The 18,168-nt window shown below is 37.6% G+C and overlaps 1 protein-coding gene across 1 annotated transcript; it reads right to left on the minus strand.

The window, feature by feature from the left end:
- Window positions 1-1,708: 1,708 nt before the first annotated feature.
- On the minus strand, window positions 1,709-10,757 carry LOC143997614 (uncharacterized). Its single transcript, XM_077493304.1, has 2 exons — window positions 9,687-10,757; window positions 1,709-5,107 (listed from the first exon to the last, which is right to left on the minus strand). The coding sequence occupies exon 2, from the start codon at window positions 5,052-5,054 to the stop codon at window positions 2,358-2,360; it is 2,697 nt and encodes an 898-aa protein (XP_077349430.1). The 5' UTR covers window positions 5,055-5,107; window positions 9,687-10,757; the 3' UTR covers window positions 1,709-2,357.
- Between the last annotated feature and the right edge of the window lie 7,411 nt (window positions 10,758-18,168).

An 18,168-nucleotide genomic window follows, 5' to 3' on the forward strand; every position in this document is an offset into this window, starting at 1 on the left:
TCACGCAGACCCGCTCGTGTGTTCTAGTTAGAGCACTGGTGCATAGGCTGTCTGGATCCATCTGCGTGCTGTGGGGAGGTTAAGCGCCAAACACAGAGCATTGTTTGTTGCCTGGGTGATGGCGCACCCCTCCTCTTTCCGCACGTTGCGTGACGTTGGGGGCGTGGTATGGCTGGACCTACATATATAGCCCTGTCTTTGTCTGCCTTTTGCCCTGGTCTCAACCCTATACAAACATTGCACTTTGTGCTTTATGGAATTGAAGCCGTTCACTCCCCATTTAAGGTATTACCAGTAGGGCTGTTTCCACTACTTAATTCACTTCCTTGGATATCCGTTTTATGCTATACTATTATTCTTTTTTATGTTCTTACTCTGCCTGCCTTTCGCCCTGGTCCCAACCCTGTACACACATTGCACTTTGTGCTTTATGGAATTGAAGCCGTTCACTTCCCATTTAAGGTATTACCAGTAGGGCTGTTTCCACTACTTAATTCACTTCCTTGGATATCCTTTTATGCTATACTATTATTCTCTTTTATGTTTTTACTCTAGAGGCTTGGCCATTAGCCATAATATACCTGTATGTCTAATTTTTAAACTTATCTTATTTTTTATCTTTTGTCACTACTGTGAGACATAGTCTATCGGGGTATTTTGTATTATTTTTCTCATCTTGTTCACGAGTTAGATAATTTTTTCTCATTTGATAATTAGATACTGGTTTCACATATTCTCATTTTTTCTACACAGTACTGTCACCTTAGTGAGTTATGTCCCTCCTTGGCAGGTTTTTTGTGTTCGGGTCTCCTGCTCTATACACGCCCCCTCAGTTCCCGTGCCGGACATTTTCCGGTGGTTTTCCGGTTATCCAGCGTTTAAAGCCATGCCTTGTACACACAGCAGACCAGTTTGTGAGTATTATCATGGGACTAGCCTCTCCCCTTAAAGTTGTTTATCATCTTTTTCACTACATGTCAATATTTGTAATAATATGTATCTCATTCCAGATGTCATCACATGCTTGCTCCTGATGAGTGGTTCCACCAAACCACGAAACGCGTCGAGCTAATTGAAGCTGTGTTTGTACTTATATGAGTTTTTCAAAGCTATGCCTGGACTTATATATTGTATATTTTATTTTTTATTTTTTTATATTTAATTTTGATATAAGATGGAGACACTATATCTAGAGCCCCTTTCTTGGAGCTATATGGCGGCTCAGCGGGTTAATAGAATTTCCATTTTTGTAAATACTGTTTGACATGTAAATGATTGATGTGTACGTGTATATGTATGAATTTAGGGGCTATGCTACTACTATTAAAAATTGTTTTGTACTGTACCAATCATGTTTACTGTATACCAATAATTAGAATTGCACCATTATGATTGATAGTAGGTCCTCCCTGGGATGATGTACCATATATATATGCTTCGGCATTCTCAGACTCTTCCCAGAGGTTACAGTACCACTACCACTTATCTATGTAATTTTATGGAACATGGTCTCAATGTATACTCTCTCTAAAAATTCTACTATTGATAGTTGGTTGCCCCTGGAGACTACGTGCTTCATACAAAGTCCCAACCTTTCCCTTGTCCCCCTTTCCCTCATGACAGTCTCAATAGACAGGGATGGAGCTATATGACCTAAATGGTCTCTACCTCATATAAAGTCCCAAATAGATACTATATTTTCCAACAGGAAGTCTCCCTGCCAGTATTACCATTATATATTAACCTACATTCCTGAGTTCCGGCCGAAAGATAACTCCTCCTTACAAAAGTGTACACTGAGTGATTGATTACTATAACAGAGCTAACATGTGTTAACACTTAAATCACAACTCCACAGTCTAATGACAGGATGTGAGGGAGAAGGAATATTTTAGACTTAGAGTCTAGAAAAACATTGTCTCAACTTACATAAGCCTTCTCACTTACACATAAAATGACTTTCTAAAAACATATATATAATGAACTAGATAAGTTTACATAAACAATATCACTTTACATAGCCCTTGAAAGTATATATAAAATATACAATATTCATCAAAATCCTGACAGGTTTTAAATATTTACTTTTCCAGCTATGCAAGCCATAACACAGAATTAATTGACTCAAAGGTTTTTTCATTCACACAGTATGAAAGTATGGGAATATTATTATCCTGAATAAGTATAATAAAGCCAATTAAAATTTAGATATTAAGAATATAACATTCCCCTCTGAAATATGAATACTAATCATATTTTTCAGATTAAAATTCATCCATCATCATTCATGTCACATTCAAACAAACTTTGATTCAATAACTCCAAATGTCTTGTCCTGCACAATTGGATTCATACCTTCAAAACCCAATTTTCCTCTTTAATTTACTTTGTAACAAATCATCTCCTTTCTTAATATCACTTCTAATTCGATTATATAATTTTTTCATTCTAAACATTAAACATAACTGGAATATAAGGAATAACATGATAATAATAAAAATAATTACAATAGGATGTGATAAAATATTTCCTGCTGCTGAAGTTATCGAAGTTTTTCCCCACATGGATACACTATTACTAAATCTTTTCCACCAATTACTTCCTGAAAATTCTGACCATTGATGTGATATTTCTTGCAAATTACCTTGTTCATGTTTAAACAATACTTCTGCATTCTGCAATTCCTTAGCCAAAGCTATTAATAAACCTTGATCCTTTTGAATTATATTTGCCCTTTTTTCCCATGGAAATTCATCTATTTGGGAAATATTATACTGTGTAGGAAGAGCGCTAATATTTTTCATAAACATATTTGTTAAATTTGTTCTCAATCCATTAATACTTATTGCAACAATATCTCCTTCTATACAATACAACCCTTGATTTAGGTTTTCTGTATTTGTACAAGAAGAGAAAAAAGTTTTAACCCTTTCTGTATCTGACATAATTTGAAAACAAACCTTCTTTTTATCTACACGAGTAACTAATTCAGAATTAATTTTATTTTCAATTCTTGCTGAACATAATGTATGATTATGATAACAAGAATGAAATATGCTTTTATCTTGATTAGGTAAACATATAATTTTAGACTGGAATTGTAAACATGATGACAAATCTAATTGTTCTAATTCAGAATTTTCATTGTTAAATACAAAATCTGTATACTGTAATTTATAATATAATAATTGTGTATTACTGACAGGTAATCCCAAAACAGTGATTGGAACCAAAATTTGTTCTTTTCCGGCTATTGGAATCATAGAAGAACTATAACATATGTCCTGCTTGCATCCTATCCATTTATTTACCCATAAATCTGTATGATTTATCGCATATAAATATTCTTTGGGCAAATACTGTAAAATGCCAAGAGGAGTTATTCCACTCTGAAATGCTTGCACAATTATTTTAAAATTAGTGGAATATTCCGTTTGAATCTCTAAACATGCTCTGGCTATATGAGAATGTTGTTCACTTCTCATCAGATCAAGAGTAATATTTTGAAGATGTAAAATAGATGGACCCATTATATTAGCAGTTTTAATTACCATATTTTCTAAAATCTGATTTAAATGTCTTTGTATTTTAATACCATTACTTCCCACTAAACCAGCGGTTTCTAGATCAGACTTTAAAGTACTAATATCCATACTATTTGTTATACTCCCGATTGTGCCAATCCCTCCTAAAATACCTTCAACAATACCACGCTTATTCCTGTTATAATTTCTATTATTAATTCCAAACCATCTCTCAATACCCAATTCCATATTAACCAGATGTCCTTGACATTGTGGAAACCTTGTAGAAATTTTCCATTCTGAAACATTAAAGTTCCACAAAACAATGACAAACTTTCCCTCTCTCAAAAGAGTTCTGGATTGGAAATGGTTAATCTGAAAAGGGCTTGCAGAGAAACTTTTCTTATTGACACATGGAGTTTTCCTTGGAGACATAACAACAACACTTGCCTTTGCACATTTCACCGGATAATTTTCTATTGATATGCAACATTCATATATACCAGTATCATTCAAAGATACTCTCATTTGTTGATAAACAAATGTATTATTGATCCAATTCACATTACCAAAAATTCCTTTATGAATTATGACAGTAGAACTATAAAAAAAACTACCCAAAAACTCATCATTCCTTTTCCAAGTCAACAATGAATTTTGAGGTAAAGATATCTTTGTATCACATATCAAATGCAAATTATCTTTATCTTCCATAATTTTCAAAGATTGTGGGAAAATATTAATTTCTGGAACAATCTTATCAACTATAAAGATATCGATTTTGACCCTTATTTCAGTAAATTTTCTTATAACTTTAAAATCCCATGTTCTTACAACATCTCCTTTTTCATCTCCAATGATGTTTAAATATTTTGGATTTAATATCTTTACAAAACTTTGAAAAAGATAATAAAATTGATCAAAGGAATAAAGTATTTTCCCAGATCTTGTCATAATATTAGTAACATCTCCAGACCAAATTGTTGACTCATTACCCTTTAAAAATATAGACCAGAAACTCCTCAACAATATGTTACACTCAAAAGTTCCGGTTTTGTTATTTAGTCTATAAGATCCCTGCATTTTAACAAACTTTGTTTTGGATTCTATTTTAACTTTGATGTCAATATCATTGCTGTGAATGAAATACAATTGTAAACAACAACGATATCCATCACCAATACATAAAAATCCATACAAATCTTCTGCTGTATTAATATCAACATCTCTAAAATTATGATTTTTATCATATGCACTAATATCAATAACTCTATCATTTTTGTCCTTTGTAATGATATCAATGTTCTTATCTTTCAGTTCATCTGCATTGATATCAATGTCTACATCTCTCTTATTTCTGAATAACATATGATCTTTGTTGTGTACTTCTTCATTCCTGTTAGTCTTTATATAACTTGAGCAGTTCTTGATATATCTTATCACAAATAAAATTGTCACTAGGGAAAAGATGCATCCTGTAGTGATGATACACTTCCTCTCTTTAAAACTTTTCATTTGTTGTGCTGACATCTTTTCCTTTTGGAATACGCACTTTCTTCAGGTTCGATTTTTATTTTTAATTCCTGAAAAAATAAAGGCAGCATCATTATCTTGGAATATAAAATGTGTTATACCCACATTTTTCTTTCTGCATACTTGTTTCACTGAACTAAGAAAGTATTTGTACCCCTTGAACATCCCAAAATGTCCATGGACTTTCCCAATTACTTTTCCATGTTTCAACTCCTGAAACTCTGTGACGTGTCACCATCTCTTTTATCTTTTCTTGTCTTAGACTTGTGTCAACAATATCTAATTTTATCTTAGATAAACCTTTCTGTTCCTGGTCTACTTAATAGACCGCTTATCTTATACAAAAGATAATTTTGGTTTAACAACAAAATAACAAAATGTTACAAAAAACAATATCAATTGTAAAATATCAAAAAATAGATTATTCTGAAGATTAAATCCGATATGTGCATGGATTTAATAACAATCCTTCATGATATATATATGTCTTGTGTGTGCTGGAGAAAAAATCTCCCTGGAATGTGTGCCCTCCAGTATTTGACTGTCTCCTCTCCTGTTACAAAATTCTACTCCTAAACACCAACTCCCACCTTTTTCCTTTTTAAGACTAGCTTAAAAGTTCCGCTGGGCTATATTGTTCCACAGAATGAGTATTTTCCCTCCCACCTTTCTAAAACAATGGGTGTCTCATTCTAAATTCCTAAGGGTTGCTACGAATAACCCTTTGTAAAAAACCATTTTAAACATACACAAACCTTTTTACCTTATCAATATATATATACAAATTATTTCTTATTCTCTTAATCAAGAAACATTGTAATATAAAAACTTATATTTTTAACTAACAAAGACACTTTTTATCATGAATTAACTTTCTTTTTCAAACTTAGAAATATGAGGAGAAACCATTTTGTAACTTTTCTTCAACCAATTATAACTCCACGAGGCAATACACACGCCATTTTACTTTTTCTTTTAAACTCAAAAGGAGAATACTTTGTAGCATCAGAAATTGTGCTTCTTACATCCATTAAGAATAACTGGAACAACATCAACCCAAATATTTCCTTTGTCCAACAACCTTTATCAATCCTAGATTTAATTATCCGATACATCCTCACAATAATACCTACAAACTGTGAATGTTATCATACATGAAATCTCTATTCTATTCCCTGATATTACACATTCTCTGTCACAACTGAAGTTTGCTGATATATCCCAAACTAGAAAAACATGATTATTCAACCTCTAAACAATAGTTAAAGCATCATCATTAGTGAATCCCACCTGTAGGTGCTGTGAACTATAAATACACAATAATCCTTTTCCGTCATGACACAAACTTATGGTCTAATGACCCAAATAATAACTTTGTGGCAACCTATGAAGAAATAAAAAAGATCGTGACCTTTTTTTCCTCTGAAATTAAAGGAATATGTGTGTTCACTTTCTTCACAACATTAATTGATACCATATCAGGTTGGACTACTAACTCTATGCAAAAGCTGCTTCCTTTGCCAATAAATCTGCTATTCTGTTACCTACAGATAACTCACTTTCATCTTTTTATGTGCTGGAATTTTTACAATAGCATATGCAAGAGAATTACTCTCTGCAAGGTCAAAACCTACTTCTAATGTCTCTTTCTGCACAAGAGTCTTTTTGGATGAATCCACAAAACCTCTACATAGATAACGTACAACATATGAACTATCCCTATAAATCACTAGTGAACCTTACTTCTCTTCCTTGTCAATACTATCTCAATATCTTTAAACAAACCTGTATCCATTTTGGTCTGACTCCAAAGACTTTTATGTGCTCTAACTGATTGTTCCAATTCGAGATTGGTTCCTGTGTGTGGCCAATTAAAATCTGAAGACATGTCAGCGACTGCTGTACAAATACTTCCAACGTTACTGTACTTTGAGGAATCTATTAACATAGATTTGGGCCTAGATGAATCTTTCCATATAGTAGAATTACTTAAATCAATAATCCAATCTAATTTACTAATCACATCCATGCCTAAAATATTCTCTGTATTTTGGCAACACCATATGTCTATATTTGTTTTTAAAATTCCGAGAATTTCGAGAGTCACATCAGAAACTTTAACTGCAACTGTATTTTCTTTTCCATTGAAATCAATTAAATTACATTTTGGAAAATCAATATTCACAGATACCGTATATACTCGAGTATAAGCCGAGATTTTCAGCCTCTTTTTTGAGGCTGAAAGTGCCCCCCTCGGCTTATACTCGAGTCATCGCTGTCTGCCCGCTCGATCAGCGTGTCGAGCAGACAGACAGCGGCCATTCTATTCAAAAGCCGCGCCTCCGGCTCCGCCTTCGCCTGTGATAGGCGGAACACTGAATTTCCCAGCAGCCTGTGTTCCGCCTATCACGGACATCGTATCATCCTCGTACTACGGACGAGGATGATACGACGTCTGTGATAGGCGGAACACAGGCTGCTGGGAAATTCAGTGTTCCGCCTATCACAGGCGAAGGCGGCGGCGCAGCTTTTGAACTTTACAATGGCCGCCGACGAAGAGGGCACGGGACGGCACGGCACGGGACGGGACGGGACGGGGGCAAGGCAAGGCACGACACGGGACGGATGCAAGGAGGCAAGGCACGGCACGGGACGGAGGCAAGGAGGCAAGGCACGGGACGGAGGCTCGGGACAAAGGTAGGCTGGACACACACACACACACACACACACACACACACACACACACACACACACACACACACACATGGATGGAGACACACACAGGGATGGATGGATGGATGGAGACACACACACACAGGGATGGATGGATGGATGGATGGAGACACACACACACAGGGATGGATGGATGGATGGATGGAGACACACACACACAGGGATGGATGGATGGATGGACACACACACACACAGGGATGGATGGACGGACACACAGGGATGGACGGACACACAGGGATGGACGGACACACAGGGATGGACGGACACACAGGGATGGACGGACACACAGGGATGGACGGACACACACACAGGGATGGACAGGCATGTCTCACCCTCGGCTTATACACGAGTCAATAAGTTTGCCAGTTTTTTTGGGGGTAAATTGGGGGCCTCGGCTTATATTCGGGTCGGCCTATACTCGAGTATATACGGTAATTTGTTTTTAGTTAAACTGAGTTCAGATCCTAAATCTATTAACCATTTAGTATTCTTACCATTTAATAAACCATGTAACCATGGCCTTCCACTTTCATCTATTAAAAGTGAAGTCACATATTTTAATGTTGGAGGTGACTCAGAACCTTTTTTCCTAAATCCTGATAACATTTCCTGTCTATTCTGAAGCTTTAGCTCCGCCTATGGCATGTATCTCATCATCTCTGTCTCTCTGAGTACCATGCTGACTGAATACAAAACTTTTCAATGTTCAGCTTGAACAAAACAAAAATAAAAACTTAATACTCATGACAATGAAACATTGATAAAAAATAATAATCCAATAGATTATCCTTGAAAATATTAAAATTATATCAAAGTCCTCAATAATATTCCAAACGTCAAAACCAAATCTTTTTAAACTCAAATCAATCCTTATTCATAGCCATTAAACGTCAACCAGAAAATTCTTACCATATCTGCAGTTAATTTAAGGACTGCTGACTGTTTTCAGAGTATTATATGCTACATAATTAAACCTTTCCTGTCTCAATGGACTATTTTCAGTTTGCAATCTTTGTCTTTGGTTCTTAGAAGAAAAATGAATTTGCTTATTATGACCTCTATACCTCAGATTACTGTGCCAACGTACAGAATAAACCTCTTGACGCCTGGGCAAAATTTTCGGATAATACAACCTCTTTTGTGTATTATTATTATTCAACTTTTTATAGACTTTCCTCTGAGCATATGGCGATGAAAATCTACATTTCTGCTTACTATCAGTATTATTTAAGTCAACTGACTTCCCACTCTCATTGTCTGAGGAAATATTAACATTTGACTCATTACAGGATATGACGTTGACGGCTGCCTTCATCATATGTTCATCATCCTCCATCCTTGAGCACTGAACATGTGCAAAAACCTCAGCTTGCAGTAATTGGGTCTTAAGTATATTTAGAATATTTTCATGTTCAAATTTTTCCTGGGTCAAGAAAACAATTTGATTTTCATTTTCTTTCAGAGATTGCAATAATGCATCAATTCTATGTTCCAATTCAATTTTTTCAGTCAATAATTGTTCAGTATATTTCTTCTCCTGCTCTGCTGCAATTTCTATTGCATTCTCTAAATTTTCAATATATGTACAAAAAGTCTCACAACTTGAACAACTAGATTCAAAAAGTACATTTTCAGTTACACTTTGACTTTGTTTTCCTGGCATATCAAATACCATATCATTATAACTTTTAACAAGTTTCATTATATTACGTACTTTTTTCTTTGTTTTAACTAATGAGAATCTATCCTTCTCAATGTCAGCATTTGCCTGAAAGCATTGATCATACATTAATTTCCATAAAACAGCATCAGAGACCTGTTTCGATAAACCTTTAAATTCTAATGTACTTTCATCAGCTAAAACAGCTACAAATTCCATATTACGTTTCTACTCACCAAATAAAAACTCGTCAGTTTTTTTCCTGGAAATTCTCCGGTCTTTCACAATCAATCGATCGATTTTTCTTCTAGGTTCTTTTTCAATCTTTGCGAAGTTTAATCTCTGTTCATCACTTCCCCTCTGATCACAAGGATTGAAGTTGAAAAAAAAACTTCCGACTTATGATTGAACTGGTTGTAGCTCGCCAATTGTAATATATGAAATATGAAATATTATGAAATATTACGATATTTCAAAGTCTTACGTATATGTTGAAATCAATCAATTCTTGTGAGACGAATTTCCTTAATTAGATCTGAGTCAGCGTAATTCAAAAATGTGTATTTATTTGTACACATTTAAATACAAAAGGATGCTTACAAAAATAGTACAATGTTAATCATTTGTATCTTAAAAAATTGTCTTAGAAAGATTTAAGGTTATGCCATGTAGCATTTAAAATGGCCGAATAACCCTTTGTATGCTGGAAGGCTGTGTGCAAGACATGTGTCTTTCTTCTAGCTTGCTTGATCTTAAAAAGCACATCTGCCTCGTGGCAAGGGCAGGAAACAACAGGAAGTCTCCCTGCCAGTATTACCATTATATATTAACCTACATTCCTGAGTTCCGGCCGAAAGATAACTCCTCCTTACAAAAGTGTACACTGAGTGATTGATTACTATAACAGAGCTAACATGTGTTAACACTTAAATCACAACTCCACAGTCTAATGACAGGATGTGAGGGAGAAGGAATATTTTAGACTTAGAGTCTAGAAAAACATTGTCTCAACTTACATAAGCCTTCTCACTTACACATAAAATGACTTTCTAAAAACATATATATAATGAACTAGATAAGTTTACATAAACAATATCACTTTACATAGCCCTTGAAAGTATATATAAAATATACAATATTCATCAAAATCCTGACAGGTTTTAAATATTTACTTTTCCAGCTATGCAAGCCATAACACAGAATTAATTGACTCAAAGGTTTTTTCATTCACACAGTATGAAAGTATGGGAATATTATTATCCTGAATAAGTATAATAAAGCCAATTAAAATTTAGATATTAAGAATATAACAGACAGCAAGACTACAGTCGGCTCTTCTGGGTGCAGAACTATCCCATTCTGGCCTCTCTGCCCTGTCCAGGGCCTCGCCCTCAACATAGCTCATTAAATCTGCATGCTAGTGGGGTATCTGGCTCCCATGAACCAACTGCACTAGGTTTCTCTCAATCTGACATATATACGGGCACTAACTTCACCCATGACGTCACTACAGCTTAAATTGACTTACCACCTGATTACACTATTCCCTGTTACCGCACACCATTTTAGGACAGAGCCAGCTAGTGGCAGACTAGCTAACTGCAACTGCTTAAAAAAATGAAGAGCATATTTTGTATTTTGTATACCCCAGTATGGAAGGATTTTTGCAAAGAGAAGTTGCAAGGTGTTCTATTGAAAAAAATAAAAAATAAAATGGGGGGAAGGAGGGCACCCATTTCATTTGCTAGTGAGAAACTAGAGAAGGGGGATCCATTTGTTTTTAGATGTTAAGAACCTGCCCAACTGCTAGAGTAATTTTGGAGATCATATAATTTTCCAAACCGATGTGGATTAGGTTCTGTTGCAGGAAGTCAAAGTCAATTCATTCGAATGCCTTTTCAGGGGATATTCTGTTTTTGTATATAGGAAAGTAGATGGATAGTTTTGTAGATATTGTCACATGCTTGTCTATGTTCTATAAAAACCTACTTAATCTGTATGTATTAGAGAAAGGAGGCGAGGTTGAAGGCAGTCAAGTTATTATAGTTTGATATCTCCATTTAGAAGATCAATTTTTTTTGTTCTATAACAGTCTCTTCTTTGCCTGGTTTTAAAATTACAGAAATTTGTGCTTCAAGGGCCTGATATGGGGGTTGGTTGTCGAGAGAAATGGCATTGAAAGATTGTAACAATAGGGTGTTCGTTTCTGCTAAAGAGTTTATAGAACCTATTCGTAAATACTGTCTGGACCAGGCGACCTTCCATTAGAGTCTTGTTTTTAGTTAAAGAAAGTTTTTCTTCTGAGAAAGGGGAGCTTGGGGAATTTAAAGCACAAGCTTGTAGAGATGGAAGGTTAGTGTGTGCGAAATATTTACATTTTTTGTCATTCTTCTCCTCCTTGGATTGTGAGTTGAATTTACGGGTTTTATTTTATTTTAATTTTAGGTTGGAAAAAGTCCCTGAAAGTAGGAAGTATATCTCAATTCTTTTGGACCACGAGAGGAGGAATGTACAGACAGGGTGTTGTATTGTTGCATGTGGGCATGGAGTAAGCATGCAAAAGAAGTGCCACACTTATTACTATATTTATAAGAAGATTTTAGAAAATGAAGGAAAGTTTGGTCTAGGAAAAGTTGTAACTTATGCCTGGTTTCCGAAATGTATACCTGAAGTGAATTGGAATTAGAGAATTCTTTAATGACCTCCTTGACTTCAGCTTCAAACACTATAAAATTAGGAAAATTATGGTTTAAGCACCAGTGGAAAGTGGTACATCTATTTTAAAGTGGTTGTAAACCCTCACAACACACTTTTACCTACAGGTAAGCCTAGATTAAGGCTTACCTGTAGGTCCAAGAAATATCTCCTAAACCTATACGGTTTAGGAGATATTTGCCCGAAGACAGGCAGACAGCGGTGCGCAGGCGCACCGAGCACAGCATCGTCAATGACGAAGATGCCGTGTGTGTCGGCTCCCATGCGCATGCGCGGGAGTGACGTCATTGCGGCTTCGCCGAATGACAGCGGCGGAGCTGCGAGACCCCACAGAGAAGATGGATGCGTCGGACTACAGGGGACAGCGGTGACTTTGCTGGCTCCTGTGTCAGGTAAGTGACACATAATGGACTACTATGCGATGCATAGTAGTCCATTATGCTTTGCCTTTGCAGGGAATGAAAGAGGAAGTAAACTCATCAGGGTTTACTTCCTCTTTAAGGCTGCAAAATACTGGAGAATGACCAGACCATATTTTTGGGCCAATATTAATCCTGGGTTGTGTGTCCAGTAGATGTTGTTAAACATCAGTATATATAATCGTTATGACTGCGAGAGTTCTGAGCTATAGAGATGCATAATCTTTTTCCATCAGATGGCGAATTCTTCACAAGTTCGATAGCTTTCAATGAGACATATTATGTTTCGCTTTGTGTAAATCTGTGGGCTTTAAAAATAGTTTTGCCTGATGAGTGCCCATCCTCGTAAGCACCAGTCCATTCACAACGGCTCCAATAACACAGTCTAGGAGATGTATTTTTAAACTTTATTGCCTAAAGGAAACTTTAACAGGAAAGGGGTTAGGACATGGGACATTCAAAAACAATTTACACATAGCAATTAGAGGACAATCTTCTCCTTAAGTAATTCTAAGGACAGTCTGAGGCCTTGCAGCTGAAGACCATGAAGAAACTTTCTTTGGCATCTGGTTACCTTGTGCCTACAGTCACAGTCCCTAGGACAGCTGCCATCTTCTAGCTTCCTCCAGATATGGTCCGGTGAGTGAGTCCTTCTTCAGGCAAGATCCCTTGTGGTGAGCTCCTGAAATCAGCTTCTATGAAGATCAATCTAGGCCAGGGGTCTAAAACTGGCGGCTCTCCAACAGTAGCAAAACTACAAGTCCCATGAGAGATTACAAGGCTGACAGTTACAAGCATGACTCCCACAGGCAGAGGCATGATGGGACTTGTAGTTTTGCAACAATTCGAGGGCTGCCAGTTTGAGACCCCTGATCTAGGCCCTCAGCCCTGATACCGCTGTAGCCTCTAGAACAGCTACACAGTCCATTGGATGCCTTAGGGCAGAAGCCCCTCAGGTTATTCAAGCATGTTCTTCAAAAATGCTTGAGTCAAATATAGATCTATACTCGGACAAAAAAAATCCAGCAGACTCGATGGATTACTCTGTAATTTTTCTGCTGTAATTTTTCTATGTTCTGGAACCCAGCTCTGCAGTGCTTCAGACTATTTATTACCCACCCAGCCCCCTTTCCGAACTCTCCTCTCAAAATATTGGGCTGGAATGTGATAAATATTCAAGCTGGCTATTTGAATCTCCTGCCCTAAACTCTAGAAGCCTTCTTCCAGAGGCAGGGGGAAGCAATTCACCTCCCAGGCTGTGAAACCCTGAACAGACCAGGGGAAACAAGCACTGCTTCCTTGATTACAGAAGTCAAAAACAAAATTTACCTAGCATCTCACGCTAGGAGGGTGTTGCATACACATAGTTATACTGTCACCTTCCTATAGTGAATGGTTTGGGTATACATGTAGTAATGGGGATGGATCCCTGTATATACAGTATCTCAGAAAAGTGAGTACACTCCTCATATTTTTGTAAATATCTTATTATATCTTTTCATGTGACAACACTGAAGAAATTAGACTATGTCTAAACCGCTGGCAACAAAAGTGAGTACACCCCTAAGTGAAAATTTCCAAATTGGGCCCAACGTCTCAATATTTTGTGTTGCCACCATTATTTTCCAGCACTGTCTTAACCCCCTTGGGCATCCAGTGCACCAGAGCTTCATAGGTTGCCACTGTAGTCCTCTTCCACTCCTCCATGATGACATCACAGAGCTTGTGGATGTTAGAGACCTTGTGCTCCTCCGCCTTCCATTTGAGGATGCCCCGCAGATACTCAATAGGGTTTAGGTCAGGAGACATGCTTGGCCAGTCCAACACCTTTACCCTCAGCTCCTTTAGGAAGACAGTGGTCATCTTGTTAGGTGTGTTTGGGGTCGTTATCATGTTGGAATACTGGCACAGTCTCTGAAGGGAGGGGATCATGCTCTACTTTAGTATGTCACAGTATATGTTGGCATTCATGGTTCCCTCAATGAACTGTAGCTGCCCAGTGCCGGCAGCACTCATGCAGCCCCAGACCATGGCACTCCCATCACCATGCTTGACTGTAGGCAAGACACACTTGTCTTTGTACTCCTCACCTGGTTGCCGCCACACACGTTTGACACCATCTGAACCAAATAAGTTTATCTTGGTCTGATCAGATCACGGGACATGGTTCCAGTAACCCATGTCCTTAGCCTGTTTGTCTTCAGCAAACTGTTTGCGGGCTTTCTTGTGCATCATCTTTAGAAGAGGCTTCCTTCTCAGACGACAGCCATGCAGACCAATTTTATGCAGTGTGCGGCGTATGGTCTGAGCACTGACAGGCTGACCCCTTCAACCTATGCAGCAATGCTGGCAGCACTCATACATCTATTTCCCAAAGACAACCTCTGGATATGACGCTGAGCATGTGCACTCTACTTCTATGGTCGACCATGGCGAGGCCTGTTCTGAGTGGAACCTGTCCTGTTAAACCATTGTATGGTCTTGGCCACCGTGCTGCAGCTCAATTTCAGGGTCTTGGCAATCTTCTTATAGTCTAGGCCATCTTCATGTGGAGCAACAATTCTTTTTTTCAGATCCTCAGAGAATTCTTTGCCATGAGGTGCCATGTTGAACTTTCAGTGACTAGTATGACTTGCAGCACTCATACATCTATTTCCCGAAGACAACCTCTGGATATGACGCTGAGCATGTGCACTCTACTTCTATGGTCGACCATGGCGAGGCCTGTTCTGAGTGGAACCTGTCCTGTTAAATCGTTCTATGGTCTTGGCCACCGTGCTGCAGCTCAATTTCAGGGTCTTGGCAATCTTCTTATAGCCTAGGCCATCTTTATGTGGAGCAACAACTCTTTTTTTCAGATCCTCAGAGAATTCTTTGCCATGAGGTGCCATGTTGAACTTTCAGTGACTAGTATGAGAGAGTGAGAGCGATAACACCAAATTTAACACAACTGCTCCCCGTTCACACTTGAGACCTTGTAATACTAACGAGTCACATGACATCGGAGAAGGAAAATGGCTAATTGGACTCAATTTGGACATTTCCACTTAGGGGTGTACTCACTTTTGTTGCCAGCAGTTTAGAACTTAATGGTTGTGTGTTGAGTTATTTTGAGGGGACAGCAAATTTACGCTGTTATACAAGCTGTACACTCACTACTTTACATTGTAGCAAAGTGTAATTTCTTCAGTATTGTCACATGAAAAGCTATAATAAAATATTTACAAAAATGTGAGAAGTGTACTCACTTTTGTGAGATATTATTATTATTCATGATTTATATAGCGCCAACAGTTTACGCAGCGCTTTACAATGTATAGGGGGGACAACACAATTACAGTACAATACAAAAAGGTACAGGAGGGCCTTGCTCATAGAGCTTACATTCTAAAGGGAGGGGGTGGTGGTATAAAAGGTAATAGCTGCAGAGAATGATTTGATGGGGATACTGTACATATAACACTGTTCTGTCACCCCCATATAGTAAATGGTTTTGGTACACAGGTATCATTGGGGATGGATCTGCACTGTACTGTCACCACCTTATAGTAAATGGTTTGATTACATAGGTAGTGATGTATAAGGATTTCTGTATATACACAGAGCACTGTACTGTCTCCCACCTATAGTAAATGGTTTGGGTATATAGGTAGTGATGTATATGGATTTCTGTATATACACGGAGCACTGTACTGTCACCTACCTATGGTAAATGGTTTGGGTACATCTTTAGTGATGTATATGGATTTCTGTATGTACATGGAGCACTGTACTGTCAACCATCTATGGTAAATGGTTTTGGTACATAGCTAGTGATGTATATGGATTTGTGTATATACACAGAGCACTGTACTGTCACCCACCTATGGTAAATGGTTTGGTTGCACAGGTAGTAGTGATGTAGTTGGATCTCTGTATATACACATTGCACTGTACTGTCACCCACCTATGGTAAATGGTTTGGTGGCACAGGTAGTAGTGATGTAGTTGGATCTCTGTATATACACATTGCACTGTACTGCCATCCTTCTATAGTAAATGGTTTGGGTACACAGGTAGTAAAGTAGTTGGATCTTTGTTCACGTACAGCACTGTACAGTCATCCGCCTATAGTAAATAGCAAAAACACAAATAATTGTTTTCTTCTCTCTTCAAAGAAAATGATGAGCTCCTCACCATCAGACAACCTCATGTCCGGGTCACATGCACCAGTAATGGTGGGGAACCTGCACTGGAAAAAACTTGGAGGACCAACAAATGCAAATAGCTCCATCAACCAGTGAGCGTGAAAAACAACAGAGACTGGACTACAGTAGACAAGGAAACACGGGTCACCCCATCAATCACTGTGTGTGAGAAAATGCCAATAGCTACAACCATGGAGGACAAAGAAACCCAATCACTCCAATGAGGATGAGAAGACTGAACAGGTCACAACAATGATGGAGCTGCACATCGATATGAATTTTATTGCAAGGAGGAAAGGTCAACTTTAAGAATTTTTTTGTTTTACAGCAATTAACATTGCCTTGCTGACTTCTACTGACAGATTGATATACAGATCTTTCATTTCCAGGAAATATATTTTTCATTTCTGCTACAGAGCCAGTCTGGGGAGTTCTGATGCAGAATGGTAGAGAGAACCTCTAATGATTAATATTATGAACTTTTCATCCAACACCTCAATGGAAGTTATCACCACCAAACAGACGGGTGACCCTCCTGACCACAGACCTGCACTGTTGTGTCTTGGAGCTGTACTAGGAATCACTGGAGGTTCTACCGAAAAGGTTTATAGAGCATAAGACAGAAATACATTTCCAGATTACATAGCAACTAGCTAGTGGTTATCTTCTGGTTGTCAGGGAAACAAGGGAAGTGTATGACAAAGGGTAGAGATTAATGTTGCTGTCTCAGCGATAGTACAATCTCCCTACGGTAGGAAATGAAATGCACAAAATTTTCCTCTAAGTGGGACTTTAAAGGGGTAATAGTCATCTAAACGTCACACCATTGTCATCATTTTTATAATTGTCCCAATATTTTTATGACAATGGTGTGACTTTTAGATGACTATTATCCTTTTAAAGTCCCACTTAAAGGAAAACTGTGCATTTTGTTCTGTTTTAGGGATGTGGGTTGGTTACCACCTTTAATGTTTGAAAAAAATAGCACCATTTAGCTAATACGGTAGGAAATGAGTTGGCTGGGTCACCTATGAATAAGAAATATGCTTGGTGTCAATCAAGAGCCTGATGTCTGTCTGAGATGGGTGAAGATCATACATTACGGGAACACTTAAAGCGGAGTTCCAGTCATAAATGTTTTTTTTTTTTTTACAGTATTCAGCTGCATTAAATATGAAGAAAAATTTTTCTCTACTCAACTTTTCAGGTCTGTTGCTAGGGGGTCCCTCGTAATTATTATTATTATTATTATTCAGGATTTATATAGCGCCAACAGTTTGCGCAGCGCTTGTAATCTGCCTCTTCCTCTCCAAGGCGCCTGGCTTCATTTGCCTCGATGCCCGTGCTCTCTAGTGCTCCTGGGAGATTTCTGTCATCATTTCCCAGGAATCACTGGA

Source organism: Lithobates pipiens, unplaced genomic scaffold, assembly GCF_037356315.1.
Source record: "Lithobates pipiens isolate NorthernLeopardFrog02 unplaced genomic scaffold, aLitPip1_a1.2 Scaffold_19, whole genome shotgun sequence".
In the NCBI taxonomy this organism is placed as follows: Eukaryota; Metazoa; Chordata; class Amphibia; order Anura; family Ranidae; genus Lithobates; species Lithobates pipiens.

Bases quoted from the DNA above. Each gene is read 5' to 3' on its own strand.
- LOC143997614 (XM_077493304.1), bottom strand. From the start codon at position 5,054: ATGTCAGCACAACAAATGAAAAGTTTTAAAGAGAGGAAGTGTATCATC.